Raw genomic sequence first — 14,954 nt, forward strand, 5'->3', positions numbered from 1 at the left:
CTCACAGGACTCTGTGTGTTCTCTTCCTCACAGGACTCTGCTTTGCAATATCGTTTCCTCTTTTCTGAAATCCCTTGTGCTGCCTTTTCCATTCACTCATATTACTTGAAAAGGATCTTGAGGGTGAGATTAGTGTGAGCTTCTTAGCTAGAGATACACCTTAGAAATAATATAGACTAACAAAAAAAGTGACAGGATGCTAAGAATTTGTGACACAGGAGTATAAGAGCAGAGCAAGAAGATACCTGTATAGACATTTGTTTACTTACTAATTTAGTAACTAGGGGAAATGGTTTGCTAAAAAATCACCCAGAGTAATACTGAACTGACCTAATAACAACTTATCCCTTTATCTGGGAAAACAGATGGCCAATAGGGTGGGGAGGAACAGAAAGCCCACTTCTTCCTTAGGGAAAAACCAGATGAAATTTACTCCCATGATAAAGGTGAGTGTTGTACTACAGCAAAGCAGTAAATAACCAATGCAGTCAAAGCACCAGAAGTGTCTACATTTTATGTTCCACGGATGAAGGGGCTGAAAAGGAGACTGCTTTATTATTTTGTGTTTTTTAAATATATGAATGAGAAATAAATTAACAATGGTACATAATTCTCTCACATGGTTTCCCATGACTTCCAGCAATTTAGGCCAATAAGATACTCATGAGCCACAAAAACAAGGTTTAAAGTGCTAAGAAGGCTGCCGCTGTGGCTCAATAGGTTAATCCTCCACCTATGGTGCCAACACACCAGGTTCTAGTCCCAGATTCTGTCCCGGTTGCCCCTCTTCCAGGCCAGCTCTCTGCTGTTGCCAGGGAGTGCAGTGGAGGATGGCCCAAGTGCTTGGGCCCTGCACCCCATGGGAGACCAGGAGAAGCACCTGGCTCCTGGCTTCGGACCAGCGCGGTGCGCCGGCAGCAGCGTGCCAGCCACAGCGGCCATTAGAGGGTGAACCAAGGGCAAAGGGGCAAAGGGGCAAAGGAAGACCTTTCTCTCTGTCTCTCCCTCTCACACTGTCCACTCTGCCTGACAAAAATAAATAAACAATAAAAAAAGTGCTAAGAAAATCTTGGGAAATTTCAATAGCCTTCAAAATTAAGGAATATAACAAAATGAACATGTGTTTTTGTCACACAGGGGGCATACATATGTATGGGTGCATGTGACAAAATTAACCAATAAATTATAAACCCCAGTGCAAAATGCTGTTCATGAGTTAGCAAACAGTCATGGACCTCAAATGAGTGTTTGATAATATGTCTACAAAATTAAATGTGAATAACCCTTACAAACCCAGGGAATGCATTAAGGAATTATCTAGCCATCATAAGCCAACCAGCACATCATCTTGTCCAACTATTCTTTAAAACCAACAGAACTGAATGTGGAAAATTTCTCCCAAGCTAGGTTCAAAATCTCAGATTATTTCTATCAAGGGAGCAATCTAGGAGCCATGAAGTAAAGAGTTGCTATTCAGCATCAATCAGAAATTTAAATTGCTGTAAACCAAGTCAATTCTCTGAATGGTTTTCATGCATAAATCCATTGACTGTACCAATGCTCTCACATTAAACCAGAGTGACCCAAGTCTGTGTGCTTTCTGTGAAATATAACCTGCCATGTTAGCACCTGTCTGCTCAATTTGTGCCTCTGTATGTTTCCAAGTAGTTTTTCTTTCTTAAATTGAATGTGCTAATACTTCAGATTACAATCCCTTCCCACCAAAGGAGGGTGATTTTGAGGATTATATAGAAGTAGTGGTGAAATTATGATAACTTGAAGTTCATTTGCATGAGAATGAAGACCCAAACTTCATAGAATGTGGGGAAAAAATTTTCAGACACACTTAAGGTAAATAAAGGACATTTGAATAATCCCATCTGCTAAATTCATGCAAATTTCCAAAAGCTTTCTTATTTTTTACAAGACTGATTGCTGGTTCTATTACCAGGCTAAGCTGCAGATTTTCGCCAGCTGAAGCCTATGACTGGTGATTACCCGAACCACCTGCAGGCCACTTTCCTGTGCCACCAAGGCTCTCAGGAATAGTCTTTGTCTCACTCGCCTTTGGTAAACCTGACAACTGGCAATCATTTTACACCTTGAATATCAGAAGGAAAAATCTCATTTTTGGAAGGCTTGCTACAAGTTTCAAAGATAAAAAAAAATCTGAATGTATTATCACAAGCCGATGTCTAGAAACAGTCCATTGGGAATAGCAGATGGAAAAAGCGAATTTAAAGTCTTCATTAAGAGCTCCTTACGCATTAAGCATGGCATGGGTTAAACCTTACCTTTATAGTTGCAGATCATAGCATGACAAGGGGAGACAGACTTTTCAAGTTCTCAGACTGTACCCACCATCGGCCTAAGCCCTTCTGCCAAAGTATTTGAGTCATGCGTCCTAGGACGCGTAGTTAAGGCCTGAGATGGGAAACAGGTGTTGAGCCTTTACCAGTGACCAAAGCAATGACCGAAAGGGGGATGGGGAAGCACAGGGAACAGCAGATGGAAGGAATCTTGCTACGGTGTCTGTCTTGACTTCCAGTTTGAAAAGTTCCCAGGCAAAGGAAGACTCCTCCGGAAGGCTTGTGGACATTACCTGGTGGTGTGCGTGGCACCGTTCACTTTCTTGGCCTTTTCCAGACAAGGCGGAGGCAATGAGCACAACCCCACCTCTGTCTTTGCCTCCCTCTTCCATTGCCTCCATGCCCTCAGTCCCACTCAGCAAAACTCCAAGGCATTCCTGCATCAACTCTGGAAGCTCTGGGCAGGGGTCTTGGTCCGGCAGCCTAGCAGGTAGTTGTCATACAGTTGGACTTTCAGACATAGCCAGGACTGTAAAAGTAATCATGTCTGAGGTACAGAGAAGGTGATCTGTTGAGGGTCACATGGGGGCCGAGCCAGGACCCAGCCTGGTGCTGCTTCCTCTATGGGGTCCTATCGCTGGCTGTTGTCTGCATATCTGTAAGGTCTCTCCTCTGCCCAGCAATGCCTTTCCAGGAGAAGCAATGCATTTGCATCATCTGGGACACCTGCAGGTCACAGCAGTCAAGACCATGGCCCAGCACCTCCTCAGTCACCGATGCTGCCCACCCCTTCAGAGTCCACTCAGGACACAGTTGTCCCAACAAGCCTAAATTGCACCCAATTGTACTAAATCTATTTCTTGTTTCCCCAAAGGTTTCCACTTTCCCCCCATGAAAATGAACTCCCTGAACTTTCTGCTCCCAAAATGTCTCTGGAAAGAAACAGTTGCAATAAGCCTTGCAAGCTGAGTTCAAACATTTAACTTGCTAAAGTAAACTTTTCCTCCTCCATATATCCCCTCCACAATAGCATCTGCCTCTGTCTTAACCCACAACCCTCCAATTCGGTCTGGATCCCTTTATAGGGCCTTGTTATACATATAAAACAGAACAGGAAGGTGAAGGCTTATAAGGAGGAATTCTCATTGGCTTCAGTTAGGTGAACATCGCCCCCTTGTGGACAGATCTAATGCAAGTCAGTTCTTTCACCTTCCCTGGGCTCTGTATAACCAGAGGGGTGGGTAAGTCAGTCTGAAATAATCAACATTTATTTGAGAAGATTCTAGTACCTCCTTTGGAATCTATACCTCGAACATTGCCTAATGAACAATCAATAGCTGAGGATGCTCTTATTTGCCCCTTAAATCTTCATTGACTTTTAATTTTACTACTATTATCACTTTTCTGACAACCCCTCCAAAGCACAGACATTTCCATATTATACTGGTACCTGGAAAGCATTATCTTGTTCTTAGAATTAAAGCTCATACTCAGGATCGGCACTGGGGCGTATAGGTTAAACCTCTGCCTGCAGAGCCAGCATCCCATATGTGTGCCAGTTCGAGTTCCGGCTGCTCTACTTCTGACCCAGATCCCTCCTGATGCGCCTGGGAAGACAGTGGAGGATGTGCCAAGTGCTCAAGCCCCTGCACCCATGTCAGGGCCCCTGGAGGAAGCTTCTGGCTCCTGGCTTCCGATTAGCCCAGCTCCAGCCATTGTGGCCATTTGGGGAGTGAACCAGCAGATGGAAGACATCTCTCTCTGTCCCTCTGTCTGTAACTCTTCCTCACAAATAAATACATAAATCTTAAAAAAAAAAAAAACTCACGCTCACACCCAAGTTTATCAAAACAAAATATATAAGTGTTATGCTCACTGTTACATGTTTTATTTTTTAACTAATTAATTGGGAGGTAGAGTTCCCATCTACTGGTTCACCCCCAAATACCTACAATGGCTGGGCTGGCCCAGGCCCATAGCTAAGATCTGAAAACTCAACCCAGGTCTCCCATATGGGTGGTAGGAACCCAATTACTTGACCCATCACTGTGACCTCCCAGGTGTGCGTCAGCAGGAAATGGGAGTCAGGCCCCAGAGCTAGGTATTGAACCTAGGGAGTCCCACATATGGACCCCCAGCATCTAAACCACTATGCTAAACACCCACCCCCTACCACCATTTTAAAGTTAGAAAATTCCTACAAGATTCAAAAGAACAAATTCATAGACTTGCTCCGATTGTCTTTCAATAGCACAGCAAAAAGGCCTGTGGGTTGTTCCCAAGCCGCTGCTTGAACATTACAGATCACAGAGGCCAAGGAGTTCAACCCCCTTTTACTGGGACGACCCCCTGAGAGGGCAGGCTGTGTCATGAAGGACATGCAGGAACCCAACCCATAGCAGCAGACTGGAGACTAGTACTCTCTATCCTGCCGACCTTGTGGTGCTGAGGACAGTAACCCAGAGATGGGTGCAGCTCTCCACAGGCCTGTCAGTATAGGAGCCAAGTGCACCTGAGATGAGGCCGACCCAGGCTCTTCAAATAACAGCCTTGCTGACCCCTCCAGGCAAGCCAGAGGCCACAGAGGTCACAAAACAATGCCCCAAAACAATGGAAGACCCAGGCTGCCTGGGTGACATTCTTAACCTGTTTAATTTTTATGCAAAGGTCAATACATGAAAAGGCACTATCTTAAAACCTTTTCTGGAACACATTTTGCTTAAAGAAGTCAGATAATTGGTCTTTCTTAATAGCCTGAGAATCCTTAGCCTGCTGAGTCAGCATGATACAATTGTTGACAGAAGAAATTGTGAAATTCCGAGGAAGAAGGTGGAAGGAGAGCAGTGAGCATTTGGGTGCAGGGACAACTCACCCGGAGACACAGATCTCAGACTGGGCTATGAGGGCAGGAGGCGGGTGTCCAGAAAGGCCTCTGTATAGCAATGACACCCTGCACGTGGTCAGGCTGCCTGGCTGGACCAGTCAGACCCCCAAGCCAAGAGCCAGGCAGACTCCACAAGGTGGACGTGGGAGCTCATGATGGGGCTATCCAGGATGTCTGTGGGATCTCCTAGGTGTGAGGTTGGCACTTGCATGGCTGTCCCTTCATTGCCACCCCGCCGAGAACAGCTACTGAAATCTAGATGCAGCAGTATGCATATTTTAAGTTGAATTTGGGGCTATCTCCTCATTGCTAACAGATTGTGGCTACTTAGATCTGTTACTAGGAACACAATACCAAAAGTCCCAAACCCAAACTTTATTCCAACCACATCAATCAATGGTTTTCTCTGTTTTACTGGCTTACACTTTCAGTAACAACATTCTGAGTGCCTCCATAACACCAGCCACTAGAAAACTATAAAAGGCCCTGGGAACAAAAAAAAGATAGGAAACGCTAAAAACATAGTTTTATTGATAGGCTACAGTGGAGATGAGTGGTTTCTAACCCTGAATCTCAAACCCTTCCAACAGGTGTGGCTGACTCTAAGGAAGCCAGTTAGGAAGAGCCAGAAATCCACGCCCAGCTCAGCAGAAGCACGTCACTGCCTACCGACAGCGCTCACCTTCCAACACAGCTCTGCTGTGTAATCCATTCCAGCCACCCGAGTCTCCTTCAGTGGCCAAGTGGTTCTCAGACTCCCCTGGAGAAGCTAAGGCAGCGGCCAGAGACCCGGTGCACTGAAGGAGGCGGGACGAGAGCCAGGCCTCCGCACTGCCACCAGCTTCTTCCCCAAGGGATTCTGAAGCCACCAACTCTGGAAACTCCCCAGGATAGGTTAGGAGACTGTGGGAAATCTCCCACGGCACCCTGGCTGGGCCCTCTGTAAAGGACAAAGTCCTCTCTGCCTCTCCCAGATCCACCTAAGGTCACAGAGGTCCTGGCTGCCCACGCAGGGTGATCCTTCAGTCACTCATGGCAGGAAGAGCTCTCCTGCCAGAGGGACTACGCCAGATGGTGAGAGAGAACCAGGCATGCCTGGTGGAAGTTCTCCGAGCCTTGAGAGCCCCCCTCTGAAGTCGGAAGCAGCAATGGGTAGAAGGAACTTCACAGTGGCTGTCTGTATATAGGACAAGCAGCCCAAAGTCGCACCCTGACTTAGGTCTGTAAGAAACACTACTCTCTTCGGAAGACAAGGTGAAGAATCACAAATCAGGGGAATGTAGTCCATGGGTAAACTTGTCCTTTCTCCCCTGCTCACCCTGCTTCTCGTCAAACACAAGGGATGTGCATACATCCTTGCACCTTGGCACCCAAACTCTTCTGCAGACACACTGCCCACTTTCATGGAAAAGGTGCCACCATTTCAACACTGGGAATAGAGGCTTTGTGTTAAAGGAGACGGGAGCTCCGAGTGGTTCCCAGCCAGCACAGGCCCTGGTAATAACACTTACCCTTGGGAGGAGTCTTCCTTGAGTGTGTGGGAAGGAAATATCAGTTGATGACAGGGAGGAGAGTGTGGCAGGGCTGGGGAATGGTGGAGACCTTGCTCCTGACACCAGGGATTGAGAGCATTTGCCGTGTCTAGCCTTGTGTTTCTTTCTGCTACACTGGTGTTTTTTTCTCCCCAGCTCAAGACTTGAATAAATATTTTGATTTTCTGTTATTGCCGACGATTACTGCATCTTCTTATCTAACTTATGTCTTCTTTCCAAGCGAGAATATCCAGGTTTCGGTTGGATCTATTTTAAGGTGAATTAATTAACCAGCCTAATAATACATTCATATGTTTCCTTTTTCATGAAATTTTTTACTCTAAAATAGTTACAGAACACATGAAACAGAATCCCTAGTAAACCACACTGTCTTTCGGATGTGTGTTTGTCTGTTTCCTTCTTTCCCTGCTAGGGGAACCTGCCTCCTGACTACAGGATCAGCCTGATTGACATCGGCCTGGTAATTGAGTACCTCATGGGCGGCGCCTACCGCTGCAACTACACGCGCAAGCGCTTCAGGACCCTCTACCACAATCTCTTCGGGCCCAAGCGGGTGAGGCTTCTAGCAAATTCCTGGGTCCTTAGATTCAGGGTGAGGCTGCTTTGTCTCCACAAAGTGACCAGCTGCATATTCTACCAAATGTGTCCAAGTTTTTTTAATTAAAAAAAAAAAAAGCAAATCAGGTGAAGAGAGAAAAATGTTTTGTCATTTGGTACAGTTTGAACAAAAAAGTTGCACTGTGAGTGCAATTAAGAGGACAGTAATAAAATTCAAATGAATCTTATTAAGTTCAGCAGTTCTCAAAGGTTTTGGTCTTATGATCTGTTTATACTTTTAAAAGTTGTTGCAGGCTGGCGCCGCGGCTCACTAGGCTAATCCTCCGACTTGCGGCGCCGGCACACCGGGTTCTAGTCCCGGTCGGGGTGCCAGATTCTGTCCTGGTTGCCCCTCTTCCAGGCCAGCTCTCTGCTGTGGCCAGGGAGTGCAGTGGAGGATGGCCCAAGTGCTTGGGCCCTGCACCCCATGGGAGACCAGGATAAGTACCTGGCTCCTGTCATCGGATCAGCGCAGTGCACCGGCAGCAGCACACCGGCCACGGCGGCCATTGGAGGGTGAACCAACGGCAAAGGAAGACCTTTCTCTCTGTCTCTTTCTCTCACTATCCACTCTGCCTGTCAAAAAAAAAAAAAAAAAAGTTGTTGCAGACCCCAAACAGCTTTTGTCTGTGGGAATTCTGTCTATGGCTATTTAGCTTGTTAGAAGTGAATTCAAAAGGTGGGAGACTGGCTTAGCAGTTAAGATTCTGTGAACCATACTGGGCTATCTGTGTTCAGTTCCTGGCTCCAGCTCCTGACTTTAGCTTCCTGTTAACGTAGACTCTAGAAGGCCACAGGTAATGGCTCAAGTAGGGAGACCTGGATTGAGGTATGGCCCAGCCCTGCCATTTGGGAATGAATCAGTCTCTCTCTCTCTCTCTCCCCCGCCCCCCTCGCTCTCTCGCTCTCGCTCTCACTCTTGCTCTCTCCCTCTCTCTTGCTCTCTCTTCCCTGCTCCCTTCCCTCCCTCTCCCTCACTCTCTCCCTTTTCTCCCTCCCTCACTGTCAAATAATAAAAAAAGAAAAGAAACTCATGGACAAGTGAGGGCTGCTTCCACTTCCAATCCAGCTTCCTGCTAATGAGTGTCTGGGAGGCAGCAAATGATGGTTCAGGCTTAGGGTTCCTGACACGCAGAGGGAGGTCCTCACTCAGTCTGGCCTTTTGCGGGCATTTAGGGAATGAACCAGTGGATGGAAAATCAGTCTCTCTCTCTCTCTCTCTCTCTCTCTGGCACTCTGCTTTCCAAATAAATATTTTTAAAAATTAACTTTGAAACTTTAAAAATATTTGTCTGTTTTAAGGCAGTCATAGCAATCCATCATATATTAACATAAACAATATGTCTATGAACAATAAATTTTTTAAAAAAATAAATGATAAAATAGCACTGTTTTACCTTTTTGGCAACTTTCTGAAATGTCTGGCTTCATAGAGAATAGCTAGATCCTCACACCTCCTTTGGCATTCAGTCCGTTGTGAGAACTTTGGTTGAAAGGAAAGAGTATTTTGGCAATCTTTATAGATAATTGGAAATATTCTGTTCTCTTTTGATGCTACCCCAAAATTGAACAAGTGGTAGCTTCTTAAAGAGGAGCTGCAATGTGAAATCTGAAAGCATTTTAATGAATGTTTCATTCTCTGCTACACTAGAATCAATTGAGCTATCTCATACCTTGTATGCATCCTAATTTGGTCATTGGAAAATCCTGATCCGTTGAGATGTCAGATCTTCCAAATGTTGACACATTTCATTTTCAGTTTCTAATCCATTTATTTATTGCATTTAATAACATCACTTCCAACCTCATCAGGAAAGTCTTTTAAGTACTGAAACACTATTAAGTTCATGGTCGGGGGGACTGAGGTACAAGTTTTTTCCAAACTTCTGATTTTATCTTGAAAGCGTGAACTTTGTCACTGGCAACAAGTGCTGTCAGTTGTTTTCCTTGAAATGATGGCCTCCAAAAATGTCTGCCAGAAGTCCAAGTCTAAACAACCATAGTTTGTCCACTAGTCATGGATGCAAGAAAAAAAGATATTTCATGAAAAAAGTGTCTATCATTCCATCCAGACAACCACAGAAGGGCAACACGGCACAGCTCAGTAGTAACAGAGGAGCTTCTGGGACATACTCTGCATTTCAGCACACAGAACAGTGAAATGACGTGCAGACAGGGTAGCGATTTAATAGAGCCAACAAGTTTTCAGGCCTCCTCAAGGACACTCCTAAGTGAGACTTTATGTTTTCTGCAAGGGCATAACAGTGGAATCTAATAACGACTAGCAAAGTTTGGTGCCACTGTCTTTCTTCTTGCCAAGGCACCTAATGGTTTTACTCACCTCTGCTTCTGTACCATCAGTGCAAACATTAACGCCCTGCCTCAACCCAACAACATCTCAGTATCATTAGGAAGACAGATTGGATTTTACACAGCCTCTGAAAGGGATTTGAGGACTCTGGTAACCCACAGACAACATTTTGAGTACATAATTTTCATGATTTTTATTTTTAATAAAGCTTCCTTGTGATTATTTTATGGGATTAGCAGAGAACTTTAAAATACCAAAAGTATAAATAAGGAAAAAAAAAACAGATTTTAAACTGATGGTTAAATGAGCATTAGAGGGGCCGGCACCATGGCTCACTTGGTTAATCCTCTGCTTGTAGTGCCGGCATCCCATATGGGCGCCGGGTTCTAGTCCCAGTTGCTCCTCTTCCAGTCCTGCTCTCTGCTGTGGCCCAGGAGGGCAGCGGAGGATGGCCCAGGTGCTTGGGCCCCTGTACCCGCATGGGAGACCAGGGAGAAGCACCTGGCTCCTGGCTTCAGATCGGTGCAGCACTGGCCATAGTGGCCATCTAGGGGGTGAACCATTGGAAGGAAGACCTTTCTCTCTCTCTCTCTCACTGTCTATAACTCTACCTGTCAAATAAAAAATTTATAATACATAAATAAGCATTAGAGGAACTCTAAGTGCTGTAACCTCACAATTTACTCAACTTTCCAAGATAGCACCAAACATTCTGTAATCATTGGAAGCATAGAGTTGGTACTCCTCCCCCCAGGTGTAATTTTGTATCTCCATATTAAATATAAGCAGAATCTCTAATTTGCTGAGCTGTCTTCTCTGCCCCCACCTGTGCCTACTGTGCACATTTCCAGCATGGCCAATGCTGGTTTGTTTTTGTTTGTTTAACAGGCAGAGTGGACAGTGAGAGAGAGAGACAGAGAGAAAGGTCTTCCTTTTGCTGTTGGTTTACCCTCCAATGGCCGCCGTGGCCAGTGCGCTGCAGCCGGCGCACCGTGCTGATCCGAAGGCAGGAGCCAGGTGCTTCTCCTGGTCTCCCATGGGGTGCAGGGCCCAAGCACCTGGGCCATCCTCCACTGCACTCCCTGGCCACAGCAGAGAGCTGGCCTGGAAGAGGGGCAACCAGGACAGAATCCGGCGCCCCGACCGGGACTAGAACCTGGTGTGCCGGCGCCGCAAGGCGGAGGATTAGCCTAGTGAGCCACGGCGCCGGCCCAATGCTGCTTCTTTATGTGCTGATATGTTCCATGCCATTGAGCACGTTTTGCCACTGTTGGCACATGCCCTCTGACCCACTCACCCTTGCTGTACTTGCTGCAGTGAAGGGAATGGCCATGATGAAGTGCCTAGACCCCTCTTTCTCAACAGCATCCCAAGTCCTCAGAGAGTGGAGGTTTCTCAGAGAAATTTCTGACTTGATCTCCTTGAATGTTTCATTGCTCATCTGTCTTAGTCCACTCAAGCCCCCATAATGAAAGACTATAGGGCCGGCGCCACTAGGCTAATCCTCTGCCTTGCGGCGCCGGCACACCGGGTTCTAGTCCCGGTCGGGGCGCTGGATTCTGTCCCGGTTGCCCCTCTTCCAGGCCAGCTCTCTGCTGTGGCCAGGGAGTGCAGTGGAGGATGGCCCAAGTGCTTGGGCCCTGCACCCCATGGGAGACCAGGAGAAGCACCTGGCTCCTGCCATTGGATCAGCACGGTGCGCCGGCCGCAGCGCACCAGCCGCGGCGGCCATTGGAGGGTGAACCAACAGCAAAAAGGAAGACCTTTCTCTCTGTCTCTCTCTCACTGTCCACTCTGCATGTAAAAAGAAAGACTATAGACAGGGTGACAGGGTGGCTGGTACACAGCACAAAGTCACTGCTTCCGGTGCTGAAGGCTGAGAAGTTTCATCAAGTCAGCAGCAGACCCGGCATCTGGTGAGGGCCTGTTTCCTGGTTCAGAGACAGTGCCTGCTACCTCGTCTCACACGGGAGAACAGTGTGCGGGTTCCCACAAACCTCTTTTGTAAGGACACCATTCCCATTTATGAAAGCTCATTCCTCTGGACCTCAGCACCTCCCCCAAAGGCCCATCTCCTAACGCTATCACTTTTGGGGATTGAGACATCAACACAACTTTGAGGAGGGGCACAAACCTTCAGCCCATGGCATTCATTCAAGTACTGGATGTCACAGAGATGTCAGTCAAGCAGGATTGTTAAAGAGGGTGAAGGAAATCTTGGTCCACAGCCGACATTATAAACCCACCAGTTCTAGCCTCAGATAATCTTTATGTTTCTCTCTACTTTCCTAGTTTTCGGTGATGCACCAAAATCACCCAATCCCTAGTTCCCTAGAATTTCTGTAAATAAATGGTGTTTTGTTTAGTGACATGAAGCAAATACTATAGAGTACAATAGAGTTCTTATATTACTTGTTGAAGATACAGTAGGATTCTGTTCTTACCACTATGAAAGAAAGACCTAACTTTGTTTGCAATATTTTTTAACAGCCCAAAGCCTTGAAACTGCTGGGAATGGAGGTAAGCATTTGCTCAAATTTTTAGTGTCAATTATTCTTTTTATTACACATTTAAAAAAATAAATATGTAAGCTCATTTCAGTGGTAGAGCTTAGTGTATGATTTTAAAATAAGGAAATAAACATTGTCCAAGTGTCATGGGGGCTATGACCATAGCTTTGAAAATTCCGCCAGGAGGTTATATTAGCATTGCCAACAAAAAAAAATCCTATCTGAAATACTAACTTGAAAACCCAGGAAGCATATAAATTCCAGTAAGCAAAATCTATTCATGGGTATTTACAAAAGCCCAGAACTCCTTCACAAGTGCATCTCGTGAATGTGTGGAAACTTGAGATGGTCTGTTTCCAATCATTGTCCACGTGGCTACTGTTGTACATGCAGATGCAAGGAAAGGACGCCCTTGTCCTTTTAGCAAAAAAGGCAGTGCTGGTCCTCATGTGCTATAAACAGTCCTACAAGTAGAGGAAAAACATGGACTACAGTGGAAAGGAAAAGACCTGTTAAAACCATTTTAATTAAGTATAAAACTTACATATTCCCCTAGGACTAGACCTATGCATTTATTATATTACATAGTTAGGCATGGATGAGCTTGTGAGTTCTTTTCAGAAAGGAGCTGGCCTAGTTCATTAAAGTGTTGCTCCAGAGCTGAGCCAACAGAAGATCTACAGTAATTCCCTAAAATAAACGGACTCAATTCCAACTCCTCCTCTATGTGTTTCCCTAAAACCACAGGATGATATTCCCTTGAGGCGAGGAAGAAAGACAACCAAGAAGCGGGAGGAGGAGGTGGACATTGACTTGGATGACCCTGAGATCAACCACTTCCCTTTCCCTTTCCACGAGCTGATGGTGTGGGCCGTCCTCATGAAGCGGCAGAAGATGGCCCTGTTCTTCTGGCAACATGGCGAGGAGGCCATGGCCAAAGCCCTCGTGGCCTGTAAGCTCTGCAAAGCCATGGCTCACGAGGCTTCCGAGAACGACATGGTGGATGACATTTCTCAGGAACTGAATCACAACTCCAGGTTAGCCAGCCTGGGGAGCAGGGTGGTCAGATAGACCCCAAAGACTGGAGAGTCTGAGCTGCCCAAAACTCTAAGGGGAGCAGGGTCACCCCAGTGCTGCACCCAGAGGATGAACAAAAATAATTGTGCACAGCGCTACACACAGAGGCACCTGCAGACACACAGAAGATAAAACCGCATCCTATCAGCCTACCCAGAGATGGGTCCAATTATCAAGCACTTCTTTTGGCTGTGGAAATGAGGCTCAGAGATTTGAAGTAATTTGTCCAAGGTTACACAGTTGTGGTTGGCAAGGCTGGGATTTAAACTGAGGTCGGTCACATTGAAGAAGACACCCTACATTCCTTGGTTGACTGCTTCTCCCATCCTTTGCCTTGAATGCTCTGAGTTCAGGGATCTTGGCTTGTTTGACTGACATCTCCACTTCTGAGTATGGTATCTGGCACACAGTAGATGCTTAGTGGATGTGACTAGAGGAACTTAAGCACAGACCAGACCCCATATGAAACAGTTACTCCACATCAACCGCATTTGTGACTGGCAGTGGGTGCTTGCCTTTCTCACCTAAGTCTCCCACTTGACCTGAAGGACTCTTATGCCCTTTTCCTTTCAGGGACTTTGGCCAGCTGGCAGTGGAGCTCTTGGATCAGTCCTACAAGCAGGACGAGCAGCTGGCCATGAAACTGCTGACGTATGAGTTAAAGAATTGGAGCAATGCCACGTGCCTGCAGCTCGCGGTGGCTGCCAAGCACCGTGACTTCATTGCCCACACATGCAGCCAGATGCTGCTCACCGACATGTGGATGGGCCGGCTCCGCATGCGCAAGAACTCGGGCCTCAAGGTCAGTGCACCCAAGAAGGCCCTGTTGGCTATGAGGGCCAGTGGGTTGGTTGGAGTTTGCCAAGCCAAATCTGCAATGAGATGGGGCATTATCCTAACTCCCATCAGACTCTCCTGTCTGGTGGTTTTGTGTGTGTGTGTGTGTGTGTGTGTGTGTATATATATATATATGGAGAGAGATATATGCACTGCAATCTCTCCCCCAACTCCCAAGTCCTGTTGAACCAGAATATCTAAACATGGGGCCTAAACAATATTTTTCAGAACACTGTGATGGTTATGCCCAGGTACCTGTGCAGTGGCATAAGCCATGCTGAACCAGGAGCCCAAACTTGGTTAGCTCTGCATGCAGTGGCAGCCTGAAGTCCCTGGCTGCTGTTCCTGGCATCATGTCATATAGACCCTGGATCTCAACAAATATGCTTGAGAAATTTTCAAATTGTCATTAAAATAGGACGCTTACATATAAAGACATTGCTCTATAATCCTAATGTACTCATAAATGAAGAAAAGCAAGTGACAGCCCAGTCTATATAACTTAAGCCCATTTTTTGAAGGTATAAATTATAGAGTTTTATCTGCATAAAATGTTTAAAAAGAAAGAAAACAGGAAGGACACAATAAATTATTTGTGGTGATTTTCTCTTCAGGGTTGAGTAGATAAGTGTTTTTAAGAGAAGTAGCATGGTGGGTAGCTTTTGCTTTCTTACAATTTTGTCAATGTTTTTCAAGGAAAATGTTGAATTGAAATAAATAAAAGGAGAGAAAAAAATGGAAGATAGAGGAAAGAATGTGGAGGGTTGGTTTTATTTTCAGTTTTGCAATTTTAGTTTCTTTTTGAAAATGGTATGTACTTACAGTGTACAACATGATATTTTAATATGCTTATACATAGTGAAATGATTGCCATAA

General features: G+C 45.8%; 1 protein-coding gene and 1 long non-coding RNA gene across 34 annotated transcripts in view; one reads left to right on the forward strand and one right to left on the reverse strand.

The window, feature by feature from the left end:
- Positions 1-4,149, reverse strand: part of LOC149128715 (uncharacterized) — a 135,884-nt gene extending 131,735 nt beyond the window's left edge. The window contains exon 1 of one of the 5 annotated variants that reach the window (XR_016236802.1): positions 2,295-4,149. This is a non-coding gene — a long non-coding RNA (uncharacterized LOC149128715). The remainder of the gene's footprint in view (positions 1-2,294) is intronic. The other 4 variants (XR_016236796.1, XR_016236805.1, XR_016236809.1 and 1 more) reach the window with 4 other exon arrangements.
- The window catches only part of TRPM3 (transient receptor potential cation channel subfamily M member 3), a 1,000,643-nt gene that overhangs the window by 888,063 nt on the left and 97,626 nt on the right, over positions 1-14,954 (forward strand). For 18 of the 29 annotated variants that reach the window (XM_089336758.1, XM_070050833.2, XM_051858588.3 and 15 more), the window contains 5 exons: positions 6,967-7,002; positions 7,159-7,299; positions 12,145-12,174; positions 12,912-13,201; positions 13,815-14,043. In XM_089336758.1, coding sequence (XP_089192884.1) covers positions 6,967-7,002; positions 7,159-7,299; positions 12,145-12,174; positions 12,912-13,201; positions 13,815-14,043 — 726 coding nt within the window. Of the gene's footprint in view, positions 1-6,966; positions 7,003-7,158; positions 7,300-12,144; positions 12,175-12,911; positions 13,202-13,814; positions 14,044-14,954 lie in introns of those variants that run through there. The other 11 variants (XM_089336764.1, XM_070050835.2, XM_051858602.3 and 8 more) reach the window with 2 other exon arrangements.

Source organism: Oryctolagus cuniculus, chromosome 1, assembly GCF_051225735.1.
Source record: "Oryctolagus cuniculus isolate XC-2025 breed Fujian yellow rabbit chromosome 1, ASM5122573v1, whole genome shotgun sequence".
In the NCBI taxonomy this organism is placed as follows: Eukaryota; Metazoa; Chordata; class Mammalia; order Lagomorpha; family Leporidae; genus Oryctolagus; species Oryctolagus cuniculus.